This window comes from Haliaeetus leucocephalus, unplaced genomic scaffold (genome assembly GCF_000737465.1).
Source record: "Haliaeetus leucocephalus isolate CR32 unplaced genomic scaffold, Haliaeetus_leucocephalus-4.0 Scaffold173, whole genome shotgun sequence".
Classification (NCBI taxonomy): domain Eukaryota; kingdom Metazoa; phylum Chordata; class Aves; order Accipitriformes; family Accipitridae; genus Haliaeetus; species Haliaeetus leucocephalus.
In genome coordinates, this window is record NW_010972609.1 from 14,754,055 (window position 1) to 14,776,178 (window position 22,124).

Sequence of the window (22,124 nt, forward strand, 5' to 3'; positions counted from 1 at the left end):
TTAGGGGAAAGCTAACCAGAAATGACTTGAAGTTGTTCTCATCCTCCTGCACCTTCTTCTCCATTCCTTTTCATCCATCCCTTCTGCAGTGATTCATTCTGAGTAATACTTTGCATGGCAATTTGCCAATACACGCACACTTGAGAACCTGGATAAATAATGAAAGTTCTGACAGACCCATATGTATTGTAAGCCCTAGCTGACGCTGTGGTATTACATTCTATAATGGTTCCCATTTCTTCCTGGAGGTTCAAGCTGTGTATTGCATCAGACTGTCACAAGAAGAATGGTATGATAATGGAAAAGCAATGAAATTAAAAAGCTTTGTTGTGCCTCAGTCTGAAATTCCACTCAGCCTGCAAGCTGGACTTACTGTGTTTCTGCATGACTAGTAAAAGGGCTGACTGGGAGCCAACAGGATGGTGCTGGGAATGCTCAGGTGGTGAAAATGAGTGTTTAGTGATTTACACCATCTGCAAATCCTGTCGGGATATGCTATGTGTCCTCTCCCAAACCACAGGCCATTCTGGAAGTGGATCTGTGCCCTTTTTCTCATAGAAATCTCTTGCCTAAAAACCGTAGAAAGCCTAAGTATTCTCTTTCATTGTTAAATTATGATGCCTAGGATGCATTAAAATAACATTCATCTTTGAAAATTTAGTTTCATTTTCTTTCTCCAGTGGCTTGAAAGGCCCATTCCCCCATGTTAAACCTCACGTAGCCCCACTGAATGCAGAGGAGCTACACAGTTATAGCTCAAACTACAACATAATCCCTGGCTTTTTTACCGTTACCTGCACTTCTGCTGCAAAGGGCACTGAGCAGCCTTGGGGGGTGCTGTAGTTTTTGTGCATGTTGCCTGACAGTGGGGCCTTTACCATACTTACACTACCAGTTTGTCTTATTTTGAACGTGGAGGACTGCTTCCATTCTTTGTTGATTACTCCTTTATCTCCTAAATTTTTCTACACGTATAAGAGTAAATCTTACAGTCTCTCATTTGCTGAGAATGGGACTGAGAGGAGCTTCTTGTATGTATCCACCAGGCCACAGCGATGCTGTAACAGCCTTGGGCATGTCCGCACCTCCTGAGGGACTGCAGGGCAGAGTCCCCTTGGTTAATGTCGGTCCAGGTTGGCCCATCGCAGTCCTGAGGTGTGTGGAGGCGGTGGCTCAGGAAGGAGCACAGCAGAGGTGTGCTCCCTGCCTCATGCCAGCTCTCGCAGAGGCCCAGGGCTTCCTGTACCACCCGCTTTAGTGCTTTGGGGATTCACTTCTGAGACAGAGCTGATGTCTCTTTGCAGTGGTGTAGCTGAGCATTCACCCTTGTGCCAAGGCCAGGTATGCCTGGGTGAGCTTGGGCCCTGCAGGTAAATGCATCTGCAAGAAATGGTTTTCCTGTTTCTGCCCTGAACTTCCCTTTTCCCACCATAGACAGGTGAATCATCTCAAACAGAAACTGTCTCTGAGGAGAACAAGAGCCTGATGTGGATCCTGCTGAAGCAGCTGCGGCCCGGCATGGACCTGTCACGGGTGGTGCTGCCCACCTTCATCCTGGAGCCACGCTCATTCCTTAACAAACTCTCTGATTACTACTACCATGCTGACCTGCTTTCCCAGTAAGCAGTGTGCAGAGTGTGCCTGATGTGGGCACTTTTCTTATATTTGTGAAAATGTGTTACAGTGTTAGCTTGGTGCTGGCTGGGGTGCGTTCGTATGCTTGAAAGGCTCCCTAGTAATACCCAGGTCGCTGGATTCAATGTAAAGCAGGCCAGGTGCCAGCTGCAGTGACCTTTTAAGGAGGGACTGCTGCCAGTGAGGGGCAAGGAACCAAAGAAAACAGTTAAACTCCAGACAAAACTACCTTTGCACATGCACGTGTTTGCCAGCATTGGCTGGAACTGATGGGGATTCAGCTCATGCCTTTGAGCATCTCGCAACAGAGCTGTGCCACCTTCTGGTGTACTCGTGTGCAGAGGGGAATAGGACAGAGAGCAAACAGAATTGAGCAAGCAATATAATTGTGTTGGCTGATAAACAAATAAGAAACATCTTCTAACACCCATTGATGAGAGACACCTGCTGGGAGCAGCAGAGTAGAAAACAGAAAATGTTATGCTTGCAGGTTGGACCACCCTTCTCAATGAGATATGCCTGGTGTATTTTAAAACCAGTGTGTGCAATATTCAAATAGCAGCACTAGTTACTCATGTTTGTTCCACTGCCTCTGGGTAACTTTAGAATTGTGGTATTTTCAAGCCTTTTTGTGGTATCTGTAACATCTGAAGTTAAGGAAATGGTTCTCCTCAGTGCTGAGGTCTAAGAAAACTTCAAGAGTTTTGGAGGTTTTATTAAATAAATCTCTTTGTGGTATGGGTGATCCTTCTAAATGGATGTTGCAAGAACTTACCCAGGTTGATTTTCAAATCTAACTAAATGGTTAGAAATACCAAGAACTCTATTGTTTATGTGTACTTCCCACTTCATCTTTGAGCAGGGAGGAGTTGGACGAGATGATTCTGAGAAGTCCCTTCCAACCTAAATTATTGTATGAAATCTCAAAGTGCTGAAAGAGGCCATGTAGCACATCAACTTTAAAGATCTTTTAAGGAAGAGGGAAACAAAGAAAAAGAGAGAAAAATAGAATTGTCTTTGATTTTGGTGGCATAAGTATTATTGTTTTTATGACTTACACTGTACTTTTAGCTGTTACTAAATGCTAGTCTGAGTGGCAGTCCCACATTAACATACTTGAGTGTCCAATCAAACCTGATACACTTCAGAAATTTTATTAGGCTTTTTGCAGGAGTGCAGGGCAAGGGGCGCCACTTTTTAAGAGTTTATGTGTGTGTTCTATGATGTATGTTACTAAATAAAAATTATTTCTGCCGGCAGACACCTTTTTCACTGGCAGCAGCACAGAAGTTACTTCCCTTTAGTACTTTGGAAATTAATATTGAAATTAATGTTATTATACTGGTATGAAATGAATGTGATGTGTGAACACTATAAAGAGGATTTTATGTTCTGTCCTGCAGGGCTGTCCTTGAAGATGATCCATACAGTCGAATAAAGCAAGTTTTGAGGTGGTACCTGTCCGGCTTCTATAAGAAGCCAAAGGTAAAAGTATGCATGAAGTTGGGGTTGTAACAGGCATTGAAATCTTCTGCTATGGTTGTGTATTTCTTTATTGCCTTTCCTTAGACACTTTACCTTTTCTATTGTTCAGAAGACTTTGCCCATTACTTTTAACACTGAAGTTGCATTTGGTTTTCGAGTAGATATTGAGTGCAAAATAGTGTCGATGATCTCAGAGCTTTTGCACTGGACAGTTAGAAGGCAAAACTAGCCACCACCAAGTAACATGTTCTCGGATGCCAGATTTTTCCCTTGGCTGAAAGCAGGTCTCCTTTCTCTTTTCAGGCCTATTAGTACCATAGTGTTGTGTTTTGACATCAGTATGCACTTGCTGCATATAGTAGCAGAAATAATAAAGTTTGATCATCTTGTAAAGTTTTGATCAGGCAGAAGATTAAGTTGGCAAGAACAGCAGACAAATCCATGGCTCAGATGAAAAGATTAGATTAGGAGGATATATGTAACCAGTTCTTTGGTTTCGATTCTTGTAATTGACTTACAGGGAGAAAATTATTATGTTGTTCTGTGGCCGTCTCTGTAAAGTTGGATTGCAAATCTTCATTTGTAGCAGGTTTTGATTGCTTTGCTTTTCAGGGAATAAAAAAGCCATACAACCCTATTCTGGGAGAGACGTTTCGCTGCTGTTGGTTTCACCCTCAGACGAACAGTCACACATTTTACATAGCAGAACAGGTAAGCTGCTTTATTTGGATGCTTAGGTGTTGCAAGCAGCAGCCTGCTTGCACCTCCGTACATAGGATTAAGCTCCACATCTCACCCTGGGAGAGGAAGTTGGAGTTTTGTGTAAATATCTAGAGTGGGACATGGGATAAACTAGCTGCTGATCTTTTTTCTCTTTAGATTTACAAAGACTACTGTGAGCTTTGGCAGGCACTCAAGACTACAAAAGCAGGTCTCCCATATATAACATTAGCCTGTTCAATAAAGATCTTTTCCATGGGGTTCTGCCCTACTGTTTTCTTATTGTTAATAAAACATTGTTGTGGTTTGTGTTGCCTCTGTCAAAAAGGGGCTTAAAACACATAACCAAATCCTACCTTCCTTCATTTCTAAACTTTCTGTAATGATGTTAATAGGACTAAATTGAGGGCTTATCTCTATGTCTTTGGGGATGAATGAAAGGCAGAGCTCACAAGTAAACTGGCCTGACAAAATTTAGTTTGAGATTTACGGTGCTAATAAAGGGATCTGAGGACCATGTGGACTTTGGTACAAGGACTCCCTGTTCACATACATTTTTCCTATTTAATCGAAGTTTTATTTCATTTTATTTTATTTAAGCCACTGCATCCATTTTATGGAGATTATTCAGATGCTGCCAAAAAGTTCTGCACTGTCATTTATTGCGTTGAAAATCTGACAGTGTACCTGTTGGCCTAAAGTGATTTCAAATGCACAAGGACAAGAAAATACCGGGTGGGGGAGAAAGTTTACATATATAATGTCCCCATATATAATGGTCTCTCATATAACGTTCCCTCCTTTAACATTGAGGTTAATGGTACGGATGGAGCTTAGAGGTCTCTGCTCAGTCCTGCGGCCTCTGTCTTGCAGTTTCCCTAGAGCACGTGTAACACTGTGTGAGGCTTTGTATGCACACCCTCTGCTCTGCTTAATCTGCAAAGACTGCTGTAAATGACCTGTGCCTATTTTTCTTCTAGGTCTCCCATCATCCACCTGTGTCAGCTTTTCATGTCAGCAATAGGAAGGACGGATTCTGCATTACTGGCAGCATTCTAGCTAGGTCCAAATTTTATGGTAAGGCATTAAGCTTCTTCATCTTCCAGGTGACATCATGGCGTTGGTTTTGGTTTGTTTTTCAATCACTCCTGAGCATGTTGAGAGTTAAGAACAAAGAAATGCTTAAGAGATCTGCCACCAGGACACCCTAATTCCTTGTCTTGGCTCTCCTGGGTTTTCCCCATTTCCACTATTTCAGTGGGAGATCATCACACCGATGTTAAAAAAAAAATCAGATAGAAAAAATGTGACTTTAAAAACCTGGTTTTCAGAAAGCAGAGGTTCATGACAATGTATGGGCAATTGGTTGTCAGACTACTTTGCATATGCTCACAGATGAGTAATTTTATAGCTATCTGATCATTCAACTGACTATTGCAAAAGTCTCTGTATAAATGTAACCAATTCTGTAGCTCTCAGATTTCTGAAACTTGAACCCTAGAGCTTCAAGATGCCCTTGAATCTTTTAATCTCAATGGAGACAGCACAACTGCAGGCTCTGAAACAGTGTTGCTAGTTGAAATAGGTTTTTTGTTTGGGCAAATACCTCTTAAGTACTATCCTCTGGTAAAGGTATTTGCTGAAACACTTGTAAATAGTCATTGCTGTCCTTCTGGCAGTTTTATTTGTTATTTGGGATCATACAAAATCAGAAAAGTTGTGAGAACAGAAGGACCTGATAAACTTCTAAACACTGGAACTGCTTTCTGCATCCCACTAATGACATATTTAATCTACTGCCCTTTCTGCAACAGGGGCTAAATGCCAGAGCAAATATGAGCCATACAGCAGAGAGTTTATTAGAACTGCCTGCCTCCAACAGTAAATGATTTGCAAGGTCCTGAATTATTAGCATTTCATACTTCTTCTTTCATTAGTGACCTACATTTAAATTGAAATGTTTTTCTAAAGTAGGATGAGTGACCAAGTATAACATGCATTTTTTAACATATATGTATTTGTTCTTTTAAATTCTAGGTAACTCACTTTCTGCACTGTTGGATGGGAAAGCAAAACTTACTTTTCTAAACAGGGGGGAAGATTATATAATTACTATGCCATACGCCCACTGTAAAGGTAAGTTATGACTGCTCAGATAGGAAGCAAACAGAAAAAATAATATAATGGTATCATACTGACTAACTTTGCACTGACTCTCTTCTCTCTCGAATACCTGGCATCGCGGGGACTGGTAATTCCAGGGAGCAGTTGCTCCACGCATGAGTCATAGCACTTAACAGAAGACTGGTGATCCTCATTGAATTCTTTTTTGATTTGTCTGTGCAGAGCTGAGGACAGAATTAGGCCCATCTAAGTTAGTTTTAACACTATGTAGAAATAAAAAAATACCATGTATATGCACTGCAGATAAAGTGAAGATGGAAAGAATGAGAGTACATTTCTGAGCTTCTGAGGATAAAAAGGTTTTCTAATGTTAACAGTGAAATGATTTAATATATTTTCTGGCTTTTTGAGAATAAATTAAATTCCTGATTTCTCTTCTGATTTCTTTGTTACTCCAATCATGATATTCCTCAGTGTATGAGCTGCCTCAGTGAGGCTGATACCTGTTACCATGTGGCTTTGCTCTGTTGAGCTGAATGTGCACTGAAGCCAGGAGAGGGCTGCTGATTCACTGCTGTAACTTTGCATTTCTCCTTAGGAAGCTAAGTGTCAGTGGCATTTCCACCACGGTGATAAAATCAATCCTGCAGCAGTTTGATCCAGTTTTGGGTTCTGAATATTTTTGGCATGTTGACCTCTAAGTTAATATTTATAAAAGGTCTAGCTACCTGAAAACAGTTACTTCTGTAAATTACACCTTCTGTGAACTATTCCTGTGCATAAATCTTTTTCATGTCAATTTTTCTTTTTCTGCAAATGACCTTTTCAGAAAATGGTAAGCATGTATAAAAAGGAGTCCCCTATATGACTGCTAGTCTCCCAGATTCTGCTGAATCCTGTTACAGCTCCTCTCTGCCCCATCCACCCTGTGATAAGTGACTGGGTCTATTTAAGCACTAGTATAAATGAAGCTGCTGGGCACAACTTTCCTTATTTTTCCTTCCCCACTTTCAGCTTGCCACAGATGCACTATCAGCACCTGTGAGTCAAGCTATTTCATAGCTGGTGTAATAAATGGGGAATATGGACTCAGGGGAGGATTCTTCATGCTAATAGTAAAGAGCCATTTCCTAGAAGCTTCGGTTTCTGTCTTTTCAAAGCTTTAAGCCAAGTAGTGAATTTCACAGCATCTCAGCAAGAGCCAGTTTGAGTTGAGAAAGCAGATTTCTTCCACTGGGGCCTCTCTTAAGTCTCTTTTTTCCCTTTCAGGACTTTTATATGGTACCATGACAATGGAGCTTGGAGGCAAAGTTACCATCGACTGTGAGAAAACTAACCACAGGGCAGAAGTGGAATTCAAGCTAAAGGTAAGAGACATTGTGGCCCCCATTTTGAATGCATCTCAGGCTTCGCCCTGCACTCCAGGCAAGGTTTGACCATACACACCAGATCACTTAGGTACCAGCAATGTATGCATGCACCACAGGGTGGCCTACCCTGAGAGGAGGCATCATCCTGCAGTCAGTTTTGCCTAGTGCAACTCGATTTGAACCCAGGAAGTCTGAGTTTTACATATGATGTGACTTGTTCACTGCCACCCACCTGGCCAAACTCTTTTCTGAATGTTTGGCAATGACAGTGTGGCTGCTGTTTAGGAAGGTACGATTATTTTTGCTTGCAAAATACAGTGAGGTGTACAAACTACTTTGAGGCAAGTTAGGATGTGGATCTTCGGTGTAGCTCTCCAGTAGCCATCACATATGTACTCTTACCTCGCAGGTATTACAATGATTTGTACCTTGTGTTTCTCAAAGCTACAGGACCTTGCCTTGACGGTGGGGTAGGAGCCCATTTTCAGGCAGATAATTTTGAATGGCTATCACACTGACATGTCGCACTGTCATTGCCTTCTACTGACTTGTTCATGTAGCTATTCCCTCCCCTAGAAAGCCTGGTGATGACCTGTAACTTTTCTTGGACAGTTAACTTGCTTTTTAAGGAGCATCCATTCCTCTTCTGTTCTAACAAACAAGTTCTTGCCTGGGCATAAAATGAAAGATGGAGAACTGAGAGCCTGCAGGACTTTAGAACTGCAGCCTTAGCCAACATAAATGGGAGAGGTTACTGGAGTTAGGGGAGTCTTTTGCAGACTGCGTTTTTCTGGGGGCAGTAATAATTTTCTGTCTTTATTTGCCCTTACAAAGTGAACTGTTGCCCCATGTACTTCCTTCATATTTGCATAAACTTGTCTTTAAAGCCTGTTCTTCCCATAAACCTGATGTACTGTGTTGAGGCCAATGGAGTATTTCCCTGACTTTGGTCAGTGTCGTCTCAAGCCTACAAACACTTCAGAGCTTAAAATGCAGACCCTTCTTTTGTGGCTTGAAAACAATACACTTAGTCCAAACATGACTCAGAAAGGTCCCTGTGGCTTAATTACATGCTCTGCCTTGAATATTTCTTAGCCACCTTTTTTAGTAGAATTGTGAGAAGTTAAAGGTAAACCCCATAACTTTGTTATTCATTTGGATATGTACCAATTCTCTGCTGGATTTCATACATTGATTCTTGAGATACTTGTGATTTTTTTTCCCTGGGTATTGTGGGAAATTTGGTTTTATATTGTTATTAAAAAAAAAAAAGTTCCTCTGCACATGTGTTATTGGAAAGTAGCTGTTAAAATGTCTGAAGAAATGTTGTGTGGTAAGAATGGAAGAGCTGGTCACTCTATCACTGCTGCTTCCTGTGTTTGGCAGGCAGGAGGTGAGGGGAATTTTCCATTGTTCTGAGAATCTTTTCCTTGACTCTGGAAATACCCTTTTTCTTTTTTTGTTTGCTGCTGACGAGACCTTCTTCACACTGGAGGCTTCAAACAGATGCAGCCATCAGCAGTGCCACACTGCTGTTGCTGTCCCATAAGCAGGAATAGTCACCAACTGCATTAGTGCTGCTCCTTTTCTTTGGACAACGCTGCAAGTGTAAGAGTGCAAACTGTAATGAGATTCTGGACAATGGGAAGGACTTGCCCGCATACACTTATCCCCATGTCTAGCTGACAATAAATGTTTTTGCAATGAAGGCGAGGCCTTGCACTGCTGAATGTTAATGCACCTGAAGGCTTATGTCCCTTCCTGCAGCTCCTCCAGTGATTTTGGTATTACAGACAAAAGGAGGAAGGCACAATGCTAGACAGTCAAAATCCATGTTAGAATTCATTCTGCCTTTCCCCAGAAATAGTAGAAATCAAGCAGGTTGCACTTTCCTTCCCTCCTGCTGCATCACTGTGTTTGGCTCCCTTCCAGTTCTCACTAGACTGATCATATTTTCTATTTCTATTCTCCCCTGACAGCCCTTCTTCGGTGGCAGCACAAGCATTAATCAAATCTCTGGGAAGATTAAATCAGGAGAAGAAGTGTTAGCAAGTCTCAATGGATACTGGGTAACATACGATAATTGAAGTTGCTGACAGTTTTAAGTGCGCGTGGCAGCAGGGTGTGTGGGAGGACTGGCAGCCCTTGGCAGGTTCCCTGCCTTGCAGCAGGGCTGCAGAGGGCCCGTGTCCTGTCTCTTCCTACCATCCCCAGGGAGTGCAGGCAAGCAGAGCTTTGCGGGCCACACCTCTCAAGGTCATTTACGCTTCCGTAGTCCCATCCACCTGCAGTGCAAGTAATGCTCGCACTCCCAGAGCCTGGGCCAAAGCTGGGAACAGTGAGGAGGGTTTCCATCAAAGCCAGTGGCTCTGTCTTTAGGGTCCCAGGCTTAGGACAAGCACTGATGGTGGGAGACATAGTGTGTCTTATGTGTGATTGTGAAAATGATGAGGCTTCTTTTTGTCCTGTTGTGTTCAATACTTCCCCAGCTACAGCAGTATCAGGGAAGAACTTCACAGGGTTTTAAAATTAACTATTTTCACAGCAAACCTTTGTGACAGAAGACAGTTATTCCTCTGTTCATGAGGTGAAGGACAGAGGCATAGATTCGGTCAGGGTCTATCTGTATGGGCAGCTCAGAACAGTCAGCAGAGCAGGTAGCACTTTTGCACATCTCGTATCCACAAGTAAATCACTCAAAGGCATCCTTAAGCCAAAACCCAGCAAGAATAAAGTTGCATGGTGAAGGATGTAGTCTAGAGTTTTGGTTGGGAATTCCTGGTAACCGAGGCAAAAGCAGTGAGCCCTGGCTTTGGGCTGGACACTTAGGTATTTATCTCAGCTACATTTAGACATCTACATCTTTGCTATAGTTGACCCATGCTCCCTTTCCAGTCCATAGAAAATACCACTTCTGAGACAAGATTTGTCTCATCCTAAAGAAGGTATTTAAAGTAGGTCAGGTGAAACATGCCTGGATAAAGCCCTTCTATAGTAAGGTCCTAACCACAGCGTAGCCTTTGGTACTGGACTCCTCCCCTCAGGCAATCTGTCTTTTTACATAAAAAGCTAACGACCATTTTGAAATTGGGAGACTTGCCCTTTCTAGGCGTATACAAGGAGATTTGCTCTCTGTGCCTGGGTAGCTTTTCCATTCTGAGCTCCCTTTCCTGCAAGGATGAGCCTTGACAATTGTGAGTTGTGCTGAGCTGTGGAGTACCTTGACTGCGGTGGGTCCTGCAAACGCCATCAACGAGAGCATGTAATTGAGTGGCTCCCCGGGGGCGCCGAGCCACATGGTTGTGTGCTGCTCAGCTTCCAGCCTTCTGTGTTTGGGTTTTATCAGCCTGAAAGTAATTTATTCCTCCCTTGTTCTTTGTGCTGGTTGTTTGTGGTGCACAAAATTAGAATTATGTATAAAAGAAGTTAAATGGCTTTGAAAGGGTGGCTCCATAAGCCACTGTTTGCAGTTGTGTGCTGTGAATACAGTAGCTGCTCTGCAGTGGTAGGGATGTTGTTTGCTCTTCCTCCCTGCTGAGAGTATTGGTCTGCTCTCCTGAGCTCTGCAGGCTTTTCTCTGGCACAGTCCGGTTTCCTGAGAGAAACCCTCACAGCTGAAAGGCTAATTCTCTGCCTCAGGACCTGAAAACCCACCTGAATAAAGAAGGAAAGCAAATCCCAATGCTTTTCAGGTCCAGGATCAAAGCAGCAGCTGAGTCCTTGTATATATGCCCCTTAGAGATGCACATAGTGATGTTTGATAATGCCTGCCTGCCTGCCTCCTCCTATTCACAGCTGGGGGGCTCTTGGGGACCTGAGATCTGTCCTGGAACTGGCACCTCAGGACATGGCAGAGGAAGTCCTGACGGAGACTTTGAGGAGGGATGAGAGTCCCTCAGGGTTGAAGGAGCTTCACAACTGAAGATGTGGGAAGTGGACTTTTGAGACATGCATCAGGGACCGTGGCAGGGGAAGAAATGCAGCAGCTGGAACACAAAGAAATTAGGCAGCAACAGGCAAAGCCAATAGCCATGACCTAAATAAGGTTTGCATGATACTCATACTATGTCCAGGCAGCTGAATGGCACCAGTGCACGTGCTGTTCAGCAGCTGTAATCGTCTGATTCATTTCACTTGCAGTCAGAGTCGTGCTGTTCACTATATGCTCTGTAAACTACCCCGTCTGGCTCCGTGGCATTGCTGCATTTGTGTGCAAGGCTGGGAAGCAGCTTAGTTAAGCAGGGACACAGCAATATTATCTAGCCAGCCTCAGAGCAGAGAAGTGCTGCTTAATAGTTGGTTGCCAAGTAAATTGACAAGGAATAAGGATGAAAGGCCCCTGGCATTTTGAAGTGCTAAATGAAGTTCAGGAACAATAATAGAAAAACCTGGCTAAACTGAAAAAAAAAAAAAAAAGTGAAAGCATATCGCAGCTTTAGCTCTCCTTTCTAGAGAGTATGGTATTTCAGTAAGCTCTGCATGAGATTTCAGCATTGAGGAATAGAAGAAAGACTGGAAAAGGAGCTAGGGATCTTGTTTGTATGTGCTGGGTGGGGAAAGAAGAGCATCTTAGGGCTTCTGTGGATACCCTTGTCTGGGGACAAGACTAACAAAAGGGACCAGGTCCCTCTCTAATTCTTCTCTGATTAATTCAGTCAGTGTTTCCGGAAATGCCTCGCCTCGCTCATTTCAGAAACGTTCAGGAAGTGTTCAGTGCGATTTAATGGGACAGAGGAGGAAAGAAGCCTTCTAACCAAGCCCTATCCCTGATCATCATCCGGAAGCAGCTGCCATTTGTCAGGATTATTTTCTGCCTTGTGTTTCTGATTGTCATTAACCTTTTCACTTAATTTTCCTTCTCAGGATGGGGAAGTACATATAAATGAGTTGAAAAACGGGAATGCGGAAATGTTCTGGAACCCGACCAGTGAAGTACGAAGGCAGAGACTGAAGCGCCATATTGTGCTGTTTGAGGAGCAGACAGACTTTGAGTCGGAGAGGTAAGGAGCTCTGGGAACATCCTGCTGCTGCTTCCCCACTGGAAGCAGGGCTTTGATCAAAAGGCTCCAATTCCTCAGCACAGTCCTGGAAAGGCAGCGACCCACTTTGCCTGCACATATTACCCAGCCATTTACCTGTTTATTTCCAGTCTATTAACTCTGGAGTATTTCCATGAAGTATAGCTCTGAAATAACCAGGGAGCTGGGCTGAGAAAGAGTGGATGCTACATTTTATCTGCTAAAATAACAACTCTCCCAGAACTCCAGAGATCATGAACAGAGTCTCTGTAACTGCTGGAACATTTTATGGAAGCGCAAGATGTCAATCTGTGGCTAGATGTCTTGTTAAGAAGCGTTGTTTCAACCACAGGCTCTTAAACTAGATGCAGGAAAGTCCTGGCATGAGCAGAGCAGCAGTTTGAACCACATAACAGGATTTTATGAGAGAATGTAATTAAACAGACATTTAACCCCGCCTCATAATCTCATCTGAGATCTCCAGTGAAGTCTCCGCCATTTTTTAGGGTAATCTAGATTACCTAAAAATAGAGTCCTGGCACATGACTTACTTAGGAAATGGAAGGAATGACTACCTGATGCAATGAGCATCCCTGAGCCAGTTCTTGAGGTAGAACAGCTAGAGCAACATCATGTGGCACTGGCCTCAAACCAGCTAGTCCTGCCATCTCACCAATATGGTTAGCCAGTACCAGCTAGCATCCCAAACCAGTACATGCAGTTTGCTGCCTGGTTCTGCATTACACTGGCCACTTCCCTGTGGGCATCTAATTTGGGTGTTGCATCACATCACACTCAGAAAATTCCCCTTTTAATGGGTAAAGAGAGAGTTTGCATAAAAATAAAAACACATGAACCTTTAGTTTGTTCTGGACAGCAGCGGACATTATGGGCAATAAAGTCTGTATTTGTAACTTACAGTTGTGCAATTGCCATTGTCACAAAGCAGAGCAGACCGCAGCGCATTTCTCTGTTAATCCTCTGAAGAAGGTTCTTTTAAAGGAGATGAGAAATCTTGGTCTTGTGGACAAAGAATCTCCATTTCTCTGTTTACCATGGTACTGCCAGAGTTGACTCCCTTTGCTACATCAGAGATTAATAATGATACATGCATCCAGGGGAAGGAGGCAAAAGGAAAAATTCTAGAGATCCCTAAAAGACATTCCACCGAGCTCCTTATTATGGTGCCAGTTGCATGATTACCATCTAATCCAGGTTACGTTGTGCCTGAATTGCTTAGTCTTTCCTGCAGTGCTGAAAATCACCTATTTTCACAAATGCTGGAGAGTCTCTGAAGCTCATACCATCATGCAGCTCACCATGAAGGGTCTCATTGTCTGACACATGCAGCTCTTGATGGAGTAATTTGCCCTTGTGAAACAATTTTGTGCATGTCCCTCTGAAGTTCTTAGAATTAGAGGACTCGCTCTTTACACCACCGTATTCCTTAGGACTGACTCTTTACGCCACCGCAGTATTTTCTCAGGCCGTTATTTTCACTCCTCCCTCCCCCACCCCCACCACTTTGAGTTTGAATTGAGTTTCCTTCCTTTGTTTCTGGGAGAAAAGATTCATACACAGGAAAATGGAAGTGACGTGTCAAAAAGGACAGAAAAGTGTTCCTCTGCCTTCAGTTAATTATCTAAGAGGCTACTTTTTTGGAAGTGTTGTGTTAACGTATGGTGATAGAAATATAATGAAAGCATCAGTAACCCTTTTTAAATTAAGAGCTTCACAGCAAGCTCCAAATTAAATGCAGTAATGTATTCATCTTCTAAATGGAGGACTGGTGTTTTGTGGAGGTGGAACAGCCTGGATCTCCAGTGCTTATTCTAACCGCTAAACCACTCGGTAATGTTTTGGGAGGGCTAGCTGCTAATCTCAGAAGTATTTCCAATCTGAAATGAAGATCAGAGTGCTCTGATTAAAGGAACTGTTGAGAGGCCTATCACAGCTTGGCTATAGTAAAAAAAAAAAAGAAAAAAAAAAAAAGGTAATGATTTTTCTGTCATAAAAGGCAGATCTTCCCCTCTGGGCAGAGGCTCAGTGAGACATCATATGACAGATCACGTATCTTTTGGCAGCTGAAAACAAATACGAGTGAAAGCCTGTCTTCGTGCTTGCAGTTTGTGAGCACAAGTATGTGTCCGTTTGTTGCAGATTGAGTCAGCTTCCTACAGATCTGGTTGCTAATTCTATATAGAAGTACAACATTGCATGTGCAGCTGGAAGCTGTGCACACGAATTTGTTTTCCAATGCTTCTGAACTTTAAATATAAAGCCTTTGTTTCAGGGATAGACATTAACACAAAGGCTCCTAAACATAAATGATTGAAAGGGTGAGAAAGAAAACAGATTCTCCATTATACATCAAACACCTCTAAAGAGACCACTGACCTCAATGAGTTGAGCATAACTATCTTATAACTCGCACAGACAGCACTGAAGATTTTAATGAATATTGTAGGGGATGTTATCTAGGGGAAAGTTCCCCATTCTTCAGTAGGTCATTGTATACAGCATTCAGTGTTGCCATTCTCATAACACTCCTTTACAAGCCAAAACTGAGGCTGAGCAATCCTATTACAGTTCCTTCGGAGTATCAATAGACCTGAAAAGTGTCTGCTCTAAGGTTCCAGCTGGAAAAATGCATTGTTGGTTTTAAGGTGGCTTAACTTGCTTCCCTCCTTATTTCTAGGCTTTGGCAGCATGTTACCAGTGCAATAAACAAAGGCGATCAACACAAGGCAACGCAGGAAAAATTTGTGCTGGAAGAGGAGCAGAGGAATGCTGCCCGGGAGCGGAGAGAGAATGGCACAGAATGGAAACCACTACTCTTCCGCCACGACGCCATGACTAACGAATGGCACTACAAATATGAGGAGTGAGTGGTGGGGTTAGGGGTTATGAGCAGACCTCGTTGCTTGACTCCCCAGGGATGCAACTGAGGTTACACACCTGTAATTCAGGACTGTGCCCTGGGCTTGCTCTTTCTGAGCTCCCTGTCATTCTTAGAATACGTATTCCTGATACTAATTGGGAATAGCTGGAAATGAGGGCTTGGCAGTGGAAAATCTGCTATGTCATTGTTACAAATCCCTATTGCTGCAATCAAGCGTGGAATCATTTAGCAGAGGTTTTCTGCACTCTGTGAGCAGAGCTGACAACTGTGCTCTCCTCCCCTGGCAATAAGGGTGAAGCCTCTGGAGACTGAACCTCATTTATTGCTAGGAACTGTGAATGGAGAGGGAAGTGTCTGTTACTCCTCACACTCCATCTGTGGAGACTCTGGTTACTGTCAGGGGTGAATGCCTGCCCTGATGCATGTGGAGTTAATGTATTGCTCTTAACACACCTGGTGTGTTAATTCCTGCTTTTCTGATGTTTTTTCCTTTGGTCTCAAAAGTTTAAGACCTTGGGATCCTTTGAACGACATTGCCCAATTCGAGAAGAATGGGATACTTCAGACCATGGAAAGACACTTATCCACAAGGATGTCAAACCACAAAACAACATGCATAAACAATCAAATTACACGGCACAAGGTAAATAGCCTGGTTTTGAGAATATAATATTCTTTAAGACTATTTAGATATGTAGCCCTTTTCTGCAGCATATTCATGTAAGCACAGCATAGGCTGAAAGGTTTGTTTTGGATAAATATAGCTTATGGCTCTAGACCTGCAATATTATACCATTGTTAACTCCAAATAATTGTAATTCTTGGTTGACATGTCCATATTTTGGTATTTTTCTTCTACCCACTGTTAGTGACAGTGACTCATACTGGGTTTTGCACATGACTGAGCTGTACATTACTGTTCGGTGTTTCCAAAACAGAAAACTTCCCATAGCGAGGGTGTGAGCAAGGTTTTGGAGTACCCCACTGAGATCCTGCAACTTCAGTTTTGGTCTTTGCCATCTGCCTTTACTGCTTACTTCCTCTTAGACAAGGCAAGAACGTAGACAAGTACTCCATCCTCTCTCTTAAACAGGGATGATACTTTCTTATTTCATTGCATTCATCTTTGGAGTGATATACGTCATTCATAAAATGCTTTGTAAATGTAGAACTGCTCAACTAGCTAGATACAGCCCATATTACACTGAGTAACTTGTACTTATTATGAACAAAGACTATTCTTTTATAATACCTCAAATCTGAACATCTCTGAAACAATGGGTAAGTTGAGGTTCATAACTGCTTTTCAGACCCTCCAGTGAGAAGTGTTTGAATCAATGTGTTTGGTTTACCCATTCAAGAGGTAGGGAGAAACTTTCCAAAGTGCATCAGGAAATTAGGTATTAAAGTTCTGTGATGTTTAAATCCTTCGGGCACCTTCTGAAAAATCTTCCCCAGGAAATTCTATTCTACATTTTTCTTCTTTTCATCCTTTCTCTTATGTATCTGGTTGGTGGGTATGCAACTCAGCAAAAGAACTATATAATTCATCACTAGTTTGTGTCAGTTAAAGCTACAACAAGAATAATTTGGATGGGCGTCTTAAGGATGTTATCATTGGAGGAAATTCTTCTGTGTGGGGCATGTGTGTAATATCCTTAACTAGCTGCCAGGAGCCCAACTACTAGCAATTGCTGAGAAAACAATCAAACTTTGCAATCTCACAGATACTCCCCAGCACCCCAAACTATTTTGTTTAAAGCCAAGCAGAAAACTCTTCTATTTGACAGTGACCAAGTCTCTTTTAATCCCTGTTTTATCCAGAGGTCTGCCAAAGACTGTAGGCGTCGCAAAGCCAGTGATCAGCCGTCCAACCACAGCCAGAATACAGAGAGCAGCTGTTCAACGCCAGAGTCGGTGCAGGAGCTCTCAGATGATGATGGCAAGTATTTGGCTATCACTGGGTCAGGCTTTTAATTTTCTTCCCTCGGTATCTTATTCCTTTAAGCCAGGCAGGCCTGGGACATTTCCCATCCCAGTTAATACCATGGGCCCATAGCCCAGAGGCAAACACAGAGAATGTTCTGCTTTTCTCTTCACCATACATACTGCTTCTCTTTCTGCCTTACACTATCCATGCCAACAAGGGCTTCCCAATTCCTGGCACAAACACATTGGAAAAATACACTGACATTCCAGTCAACGGATAGGAAACAGGCTTTTTTTCTCACTCCCTTTTCTCAGCCTTTGTTGGAGGTGACCTTGAACGTTTCAGAGATGGGGGCTGGTGTGAGCATTCCATTTGCCTCCCCTCAGCTGGGGAGCATGCTGCAAAAATTAGTTCCTGAGAGCTGAGAAGGGGCCCCAGGCCAGCGTCACGGGACCAGTTCCATTGACCTGGGTCTTCAGGGTGGAAGATTCTGTCCCCTGTCTCCTTCTCCCCATGTTTCCTCCTGAAAGTGTCTGCCTGGCTGTGACAATTTGATCACAGCCAGCCACTTGCTGGGTGAACCTGGTTTGGTTTTCATCACCACCACCAGAGATGGTGGTGCAAAACATAATGTCCTTCAATGCTTTGCCGCAGGATTTGAAAGCCTGTGCGCTCAGTGCGGGAGAGAAATGAATCACCTGAAGGAAATTCATTCAGCCGTCTTATCCCTACAGAGAGCCCAACAGGACATACACAGGTAACCACTTTCTCTCATCAAATCAATGATCTTAATGGACTAAAAATAGCCTGTGATATTTAACTCCTCCACTAAGGCCTTTGGAGTGTCCTTATCAGCTGCGGGGCTGTAGTTAACAACTGTTTCAATAGGTAACCTGTTAACACAGCGGAAAGGCAAACTCACCGCCTACTTGAAACAGTGAGGAAATGTTTTCATCTTAAGACTCTATTTATGGGGCAAAAAGCATCACCTCAGCCTGTTAAACACCTCTTGGCACTCCCAACTGCAAAACAGCTGCAAAAGTTGGGAGGGGCTGGGCCAGGTCCTGGCTATAAGTAAATCTCTGCTAGGCAAGAAGGTGTGGCGTCTCCCTTCTCATCAAGTATGTTATGAATGTGCTCAGTTTTCTGCAGAGATGCAGGTGTGTGGTCTGAAAACTGGGCTTCTTGGGTGAAAAGCACTAAATTCCCACTTTTTGTGTAAATTGCTAGTTGCTGTCTGAGGGATGCAGTGAGCACACCTGCTTAACCTACTGCTGGCAAAGGGCTTTGCCCCACAGACCTTTGTAGGGAGGTCAGGGGAGGTATTAACTGCCACACCTGCTCCAGGGAGCCCTGCTGATTCCCCTCTCCATCAGGATTATTATGCAGAACTCCTGAGGCTTCAGTGTGGTGGGATCACACATGAGGTCCACTGCTTCTGGATGCAGGAGCCATTGGTGATATGGCTTTAGCTTTTCTGTGCTGCTCTTGGGGGTATCCAGGGCAAGTTCTTGTATGTGGGAAGGTTGGGGCATAGGTTTGTGAGTGGGTGCTGGGTGAAGGGATTTCTTGGGATTTGTGCACTTACACCTTCTTATGCCAACCAGCATGCTCTGCCTGATCCAGCAGCAGCCAGAAGTATTTATCTTTCTGTTAAAAAAAGGGGAGGTGAAGTCTGCGGGGCAGAGTCCTGTACCTGTGAGGGTGTCTCTGATCCCAGTGTGGAAGCTCTGGGTATGCGCACATGTGTGAATGCAAACCTCCCTCTGACATGCAAATAAACATACTGCTTTCTTTTCCAGAAACCTCAGTGCTCTGAACAAAAAGTCCTTCCACAGGAAGGTCACTTCTGAAAGCTTCCTCCTGGACTCTCGCTGTTGGTTTCTCCTCTGCATCTTTCTTACGTGTCAACTATTCATTAATTATGTCTTCAAATAAAATCACTTCGTTTGGCAGCAATAACGATTACTGGCTGCAGGAGGGGGGCCACTCGCACAAGGAGCTCAGCGAGGCACCAAAGCACTTTAGAACCAACGTGGCAGAGGTGGAAGAAAGTTGAAAAACAAGGTTAAAAAGGGACCTAGGAACCTGCAAAACTTTGTTCCTGCAGATATGTAATTTTTGCCTTTTACATGTACATCTTCAAGGACCTCTTAACCTGTACGGGCCTTAATGCTGAAGCCAAATGTAGCTTTAATTGTGCAATTTGTTTTCTATGTCTTGTCATTTTCTGATGCAATTAATAATTACCCAGCAGTATTGATACCCCCAAAATGGTAAACACCCCAGTGTTTTGGAAAGGTCATGCCGGCCTGGGTCATAGCTCTACGAGTGAGGGAGTGCAGTTGGGGAGCTGTAAAGAACTGATGTCCACGGTGCCTGTCCGGCTGCCTTTAATTATGGGAGGGAGCACACTTGGTCCAAAAAATCCACCCCCGGGATATTAAGTCATGATCTGTTTTGTCAGCACACGCAGAATGGGACCTCAGGATGTGTTTTATTTTCCATTCCACGGGAACTGTAAATATGCACAATTTCCTAGAGCCATTCCTCTTTAGGAAATGGGAAGTATTCAGTGAAAGCTCCTCCTTTGGTTACGGAGCTGACTGGTGTCCTGGATCAGGCCCATAGAGTGTAATGTCAGACACGCCTGTTTGTAAAACCTGGTCACTTATTATTATTGTTATTATTTGCTATATGGCTGTTTTATAATATCACACACTAGCATTGTAGAGAGGAATCCACTGCCCCAGGATAGACAAGAAGGATGGGAGCGGTATAGGTGTACCTGTGTTCGGTTGTAGGCACATTTATTGTCAAAGGTCAGGAAGGAGGAAGGGCTTTGCCACTGCATTGTTCAACTCTGTTAATAGTCTTCCTATTTTACACCATTTTTTAAAGATTTGCAATATTTTCTGTAGACTGCGGACAATACTAAGCCTTTCTTTTCTGGCCTGAAGTAGTTCCAAGTGGTAAGTACTGCTATATATACAGCCTTAAAATACTTAGTGGTGGTGCCAGTCTGGGCTATCTTTCAATGTAAATGTTTCCGAATTTTTAAGTACATTCCTCATCATATTCCCCAGTTAGGGGAAACCTGTTTGTGCTTGATATGTTGAAATAAAACTACACACAACTTTCAGTGGCAGTCTATCTGACAAATTATTTCTGTGTTTGAACTCAGTTTTGTGTTTTATAGCATTTTACAAGTAAACAACTCTTAGGCCATGCTTTTTAGAGGAAAAGCTACAGGAAAAGGCCTTCAAGAATCTCAGACGTAGGCCATAACTTAGAACAGCAATAGCACTTTGACACTCCTCTAGTTCAAATTGTCCATGTCTTTTCCTCAAATTGGAAAGAAAAGTGGTTGCCTTAATTTTCACTGTTGTACACATAAATGTACAGACTTGTCTTGAACTCAGAAAACCTTTATATTAAGGAAGTAACTTGATGATAGAGAATAGATAGTTCCATGGAGAGAACCACAACTCTCTGACATGAACAGACAGGATAAGAGCTGGCATCCGGAAGCTGACATTCAAGAACTAGATCTCAAACAATAAAGGGTGAGAGTGATTTTGTTACTAGCAAAAGTCTCCAGAAAACCACAGGATTCTTCATCCTTGAGGAATCATCTTTGAAGAATATCAACATTATCGATCTAGATCAGGTGCCTTTTTGAAGGACATCATCCTAGTCACTCCTTTCTGAGGAAGTCTGACCCGTGCTGCATGCAGCGTAAACCTCAGAGAGAGGGGATCCCCCTGGCCTCTGCCTGTCAAAGAATGCCCAGGTGCTAGTAACGCCTGCCTGGCTACGCAAAGTCCCGTAAGCACCTTGAAAGCGTCAGCTCCTAATGCTGTGCAAACTCGTCTGCTAATTTCCTGCCTAAATCTCCCTCTGAATGGGTAAGCAAGTCAGCACATCTCTGGCCTGTCAGCACAGCTTTCCTCATCACACACATCCCCCTTTGGGACCACTGATAGGAGCCTCTCCTCTTCTGTAGGGATATTTACATCTCCAGGGTACAAATGTACTCTGGGTTTGAGAAATGGTTACTTAAAAAAAAAAAAAAAAAATCCTCAAACCCACCTGTGCTGAACAGGGAGCCTTCAGTAGGTGTAAAGCGAATGCTTGAAATTCTTTGGATCGTTTCCATTTTACCAAACTATGCACCCACAGGGATTTCACTGGGACTTGTTACTGCAGTTAAATAAAATAAACGCTGTTACCACGAGAGGAGCAGTTCAATGAAAGGAACTATTAACCTACATAAACTAATTATGCATCAGCAGAGGTGGAGTTTCTAACATTTACTGCTGCCGCCGCAGGGGATTAAAAAATAATCCAGAAAGGAACAATCTAAAATCCTCGTGCCATTAGTTTTAATCCAATTTCAACATCTGGAGGTGAATGTTCCTACGTGCCAGTTACATGCACGTGGAGGATGAAAGGTATTCTTGAGGAAAATCATGGCCAGAAATGTTATTCCTCGAGGAGGAATGACTGCTGTTGAAAAAGTCGAGAACCCTTTTAGCGTCTTAGAAAACCCAGTTACGCAGCCAGTTTGCGCGTTTTTGGAAAAATTCTCCTTTCACCTTTTGCCCCTCCTTTTCGCGATCAGCGAGTAGCCCTTCAGCAACACCACGTGAGCTTTGGGCGGAGAGACACGAATCGGGCCGTTTCCTAACGTGGTTTCCTCCTGCTCTTAGTAGGTGCAAAGCACGGTACCGGAGCACGTCCGAACGCACGACGTGGCGTCCCGCCGCTCCTCCCGGAGGGCTCTGAGGCCCCGGAGCGGCGGGGGCGGGGGGCGGCCGCGAACCCGCCCCGGGGGCGGATAAAGCGTCGGCGGCGGCACCGCCGCAACGCCGTGCTGGGAGGAGCGGAGAGCGCAGCGGGGCCGCGGCGGGCGCTGCTATGGGGGCCGCGGGGCTGGC

At 43.6% G+C, this 22,124-nt stretch overlaps 1 protein-coding gene across 2 annotated transcripts in view; it reads left to right on the top strand.

The window, feature by feature from the left end:
• The window catches only part of OSBPL5 (oxysterol binding protein-like 5), a 64,683-nt gene extending 44,363 nt beyond the window's left edge, over positions 1–20,320 (top strand). The window contains exons 10-22 of one of the 2 annotated variants that reach the window (XM_010563873.1): positions 1,435–1,619; positions 3,039–3,120; positions 3,733–3,831; positions 4,821–4,917; positions 5,878–5,976; positions 7,234–7,331; positions 9,314–9,403; positions 12,198–12,334; positions 15,051–15,236; positions 15,759–15,897; positions 17,079–17,196; positions 17,839–17,941; positions 18,987–20,320. In XM_010563873.1, the coding sequence (XP_010562175.1) occupies positions 1,435–1,619; positions 3,039–3,120; positions 3,733–3,831; positions 4,821–4,917; positions 5,878–5,976; positions 7,234–7,331; positions 9,314–9,403; positions 12,198–12,334; positions 15,051–15,236; positions 15,759–15,897; positions 17,079–17,196; positions 17,839–17,941; positions 18,987–19,122 (1,569 nt within the window). In that variant the 3' untranslated portion in view covers positions 19,123–20,320. Of the gene's footprint in view, positions 1–1,434; positions 1,620–3,038; positions 3,121–3,732; positions 3,832–4,820; positions 4,918–5,877; positions 5,977–7,233; positions 7,332–9,313; positions 9,404–12,197; positions 12,335–15,050; positions 15,237–15,758; positions 15,898–17,078; positions 17,197–17,827; positions 17,942–18,986 lie in introns of both variants that reach the window. The other variant, XM_010563874.1, reaches the window with a different exon arrangement.
• Positions 20,321–22,124: the final 1,804 nt, after the last annotated feature.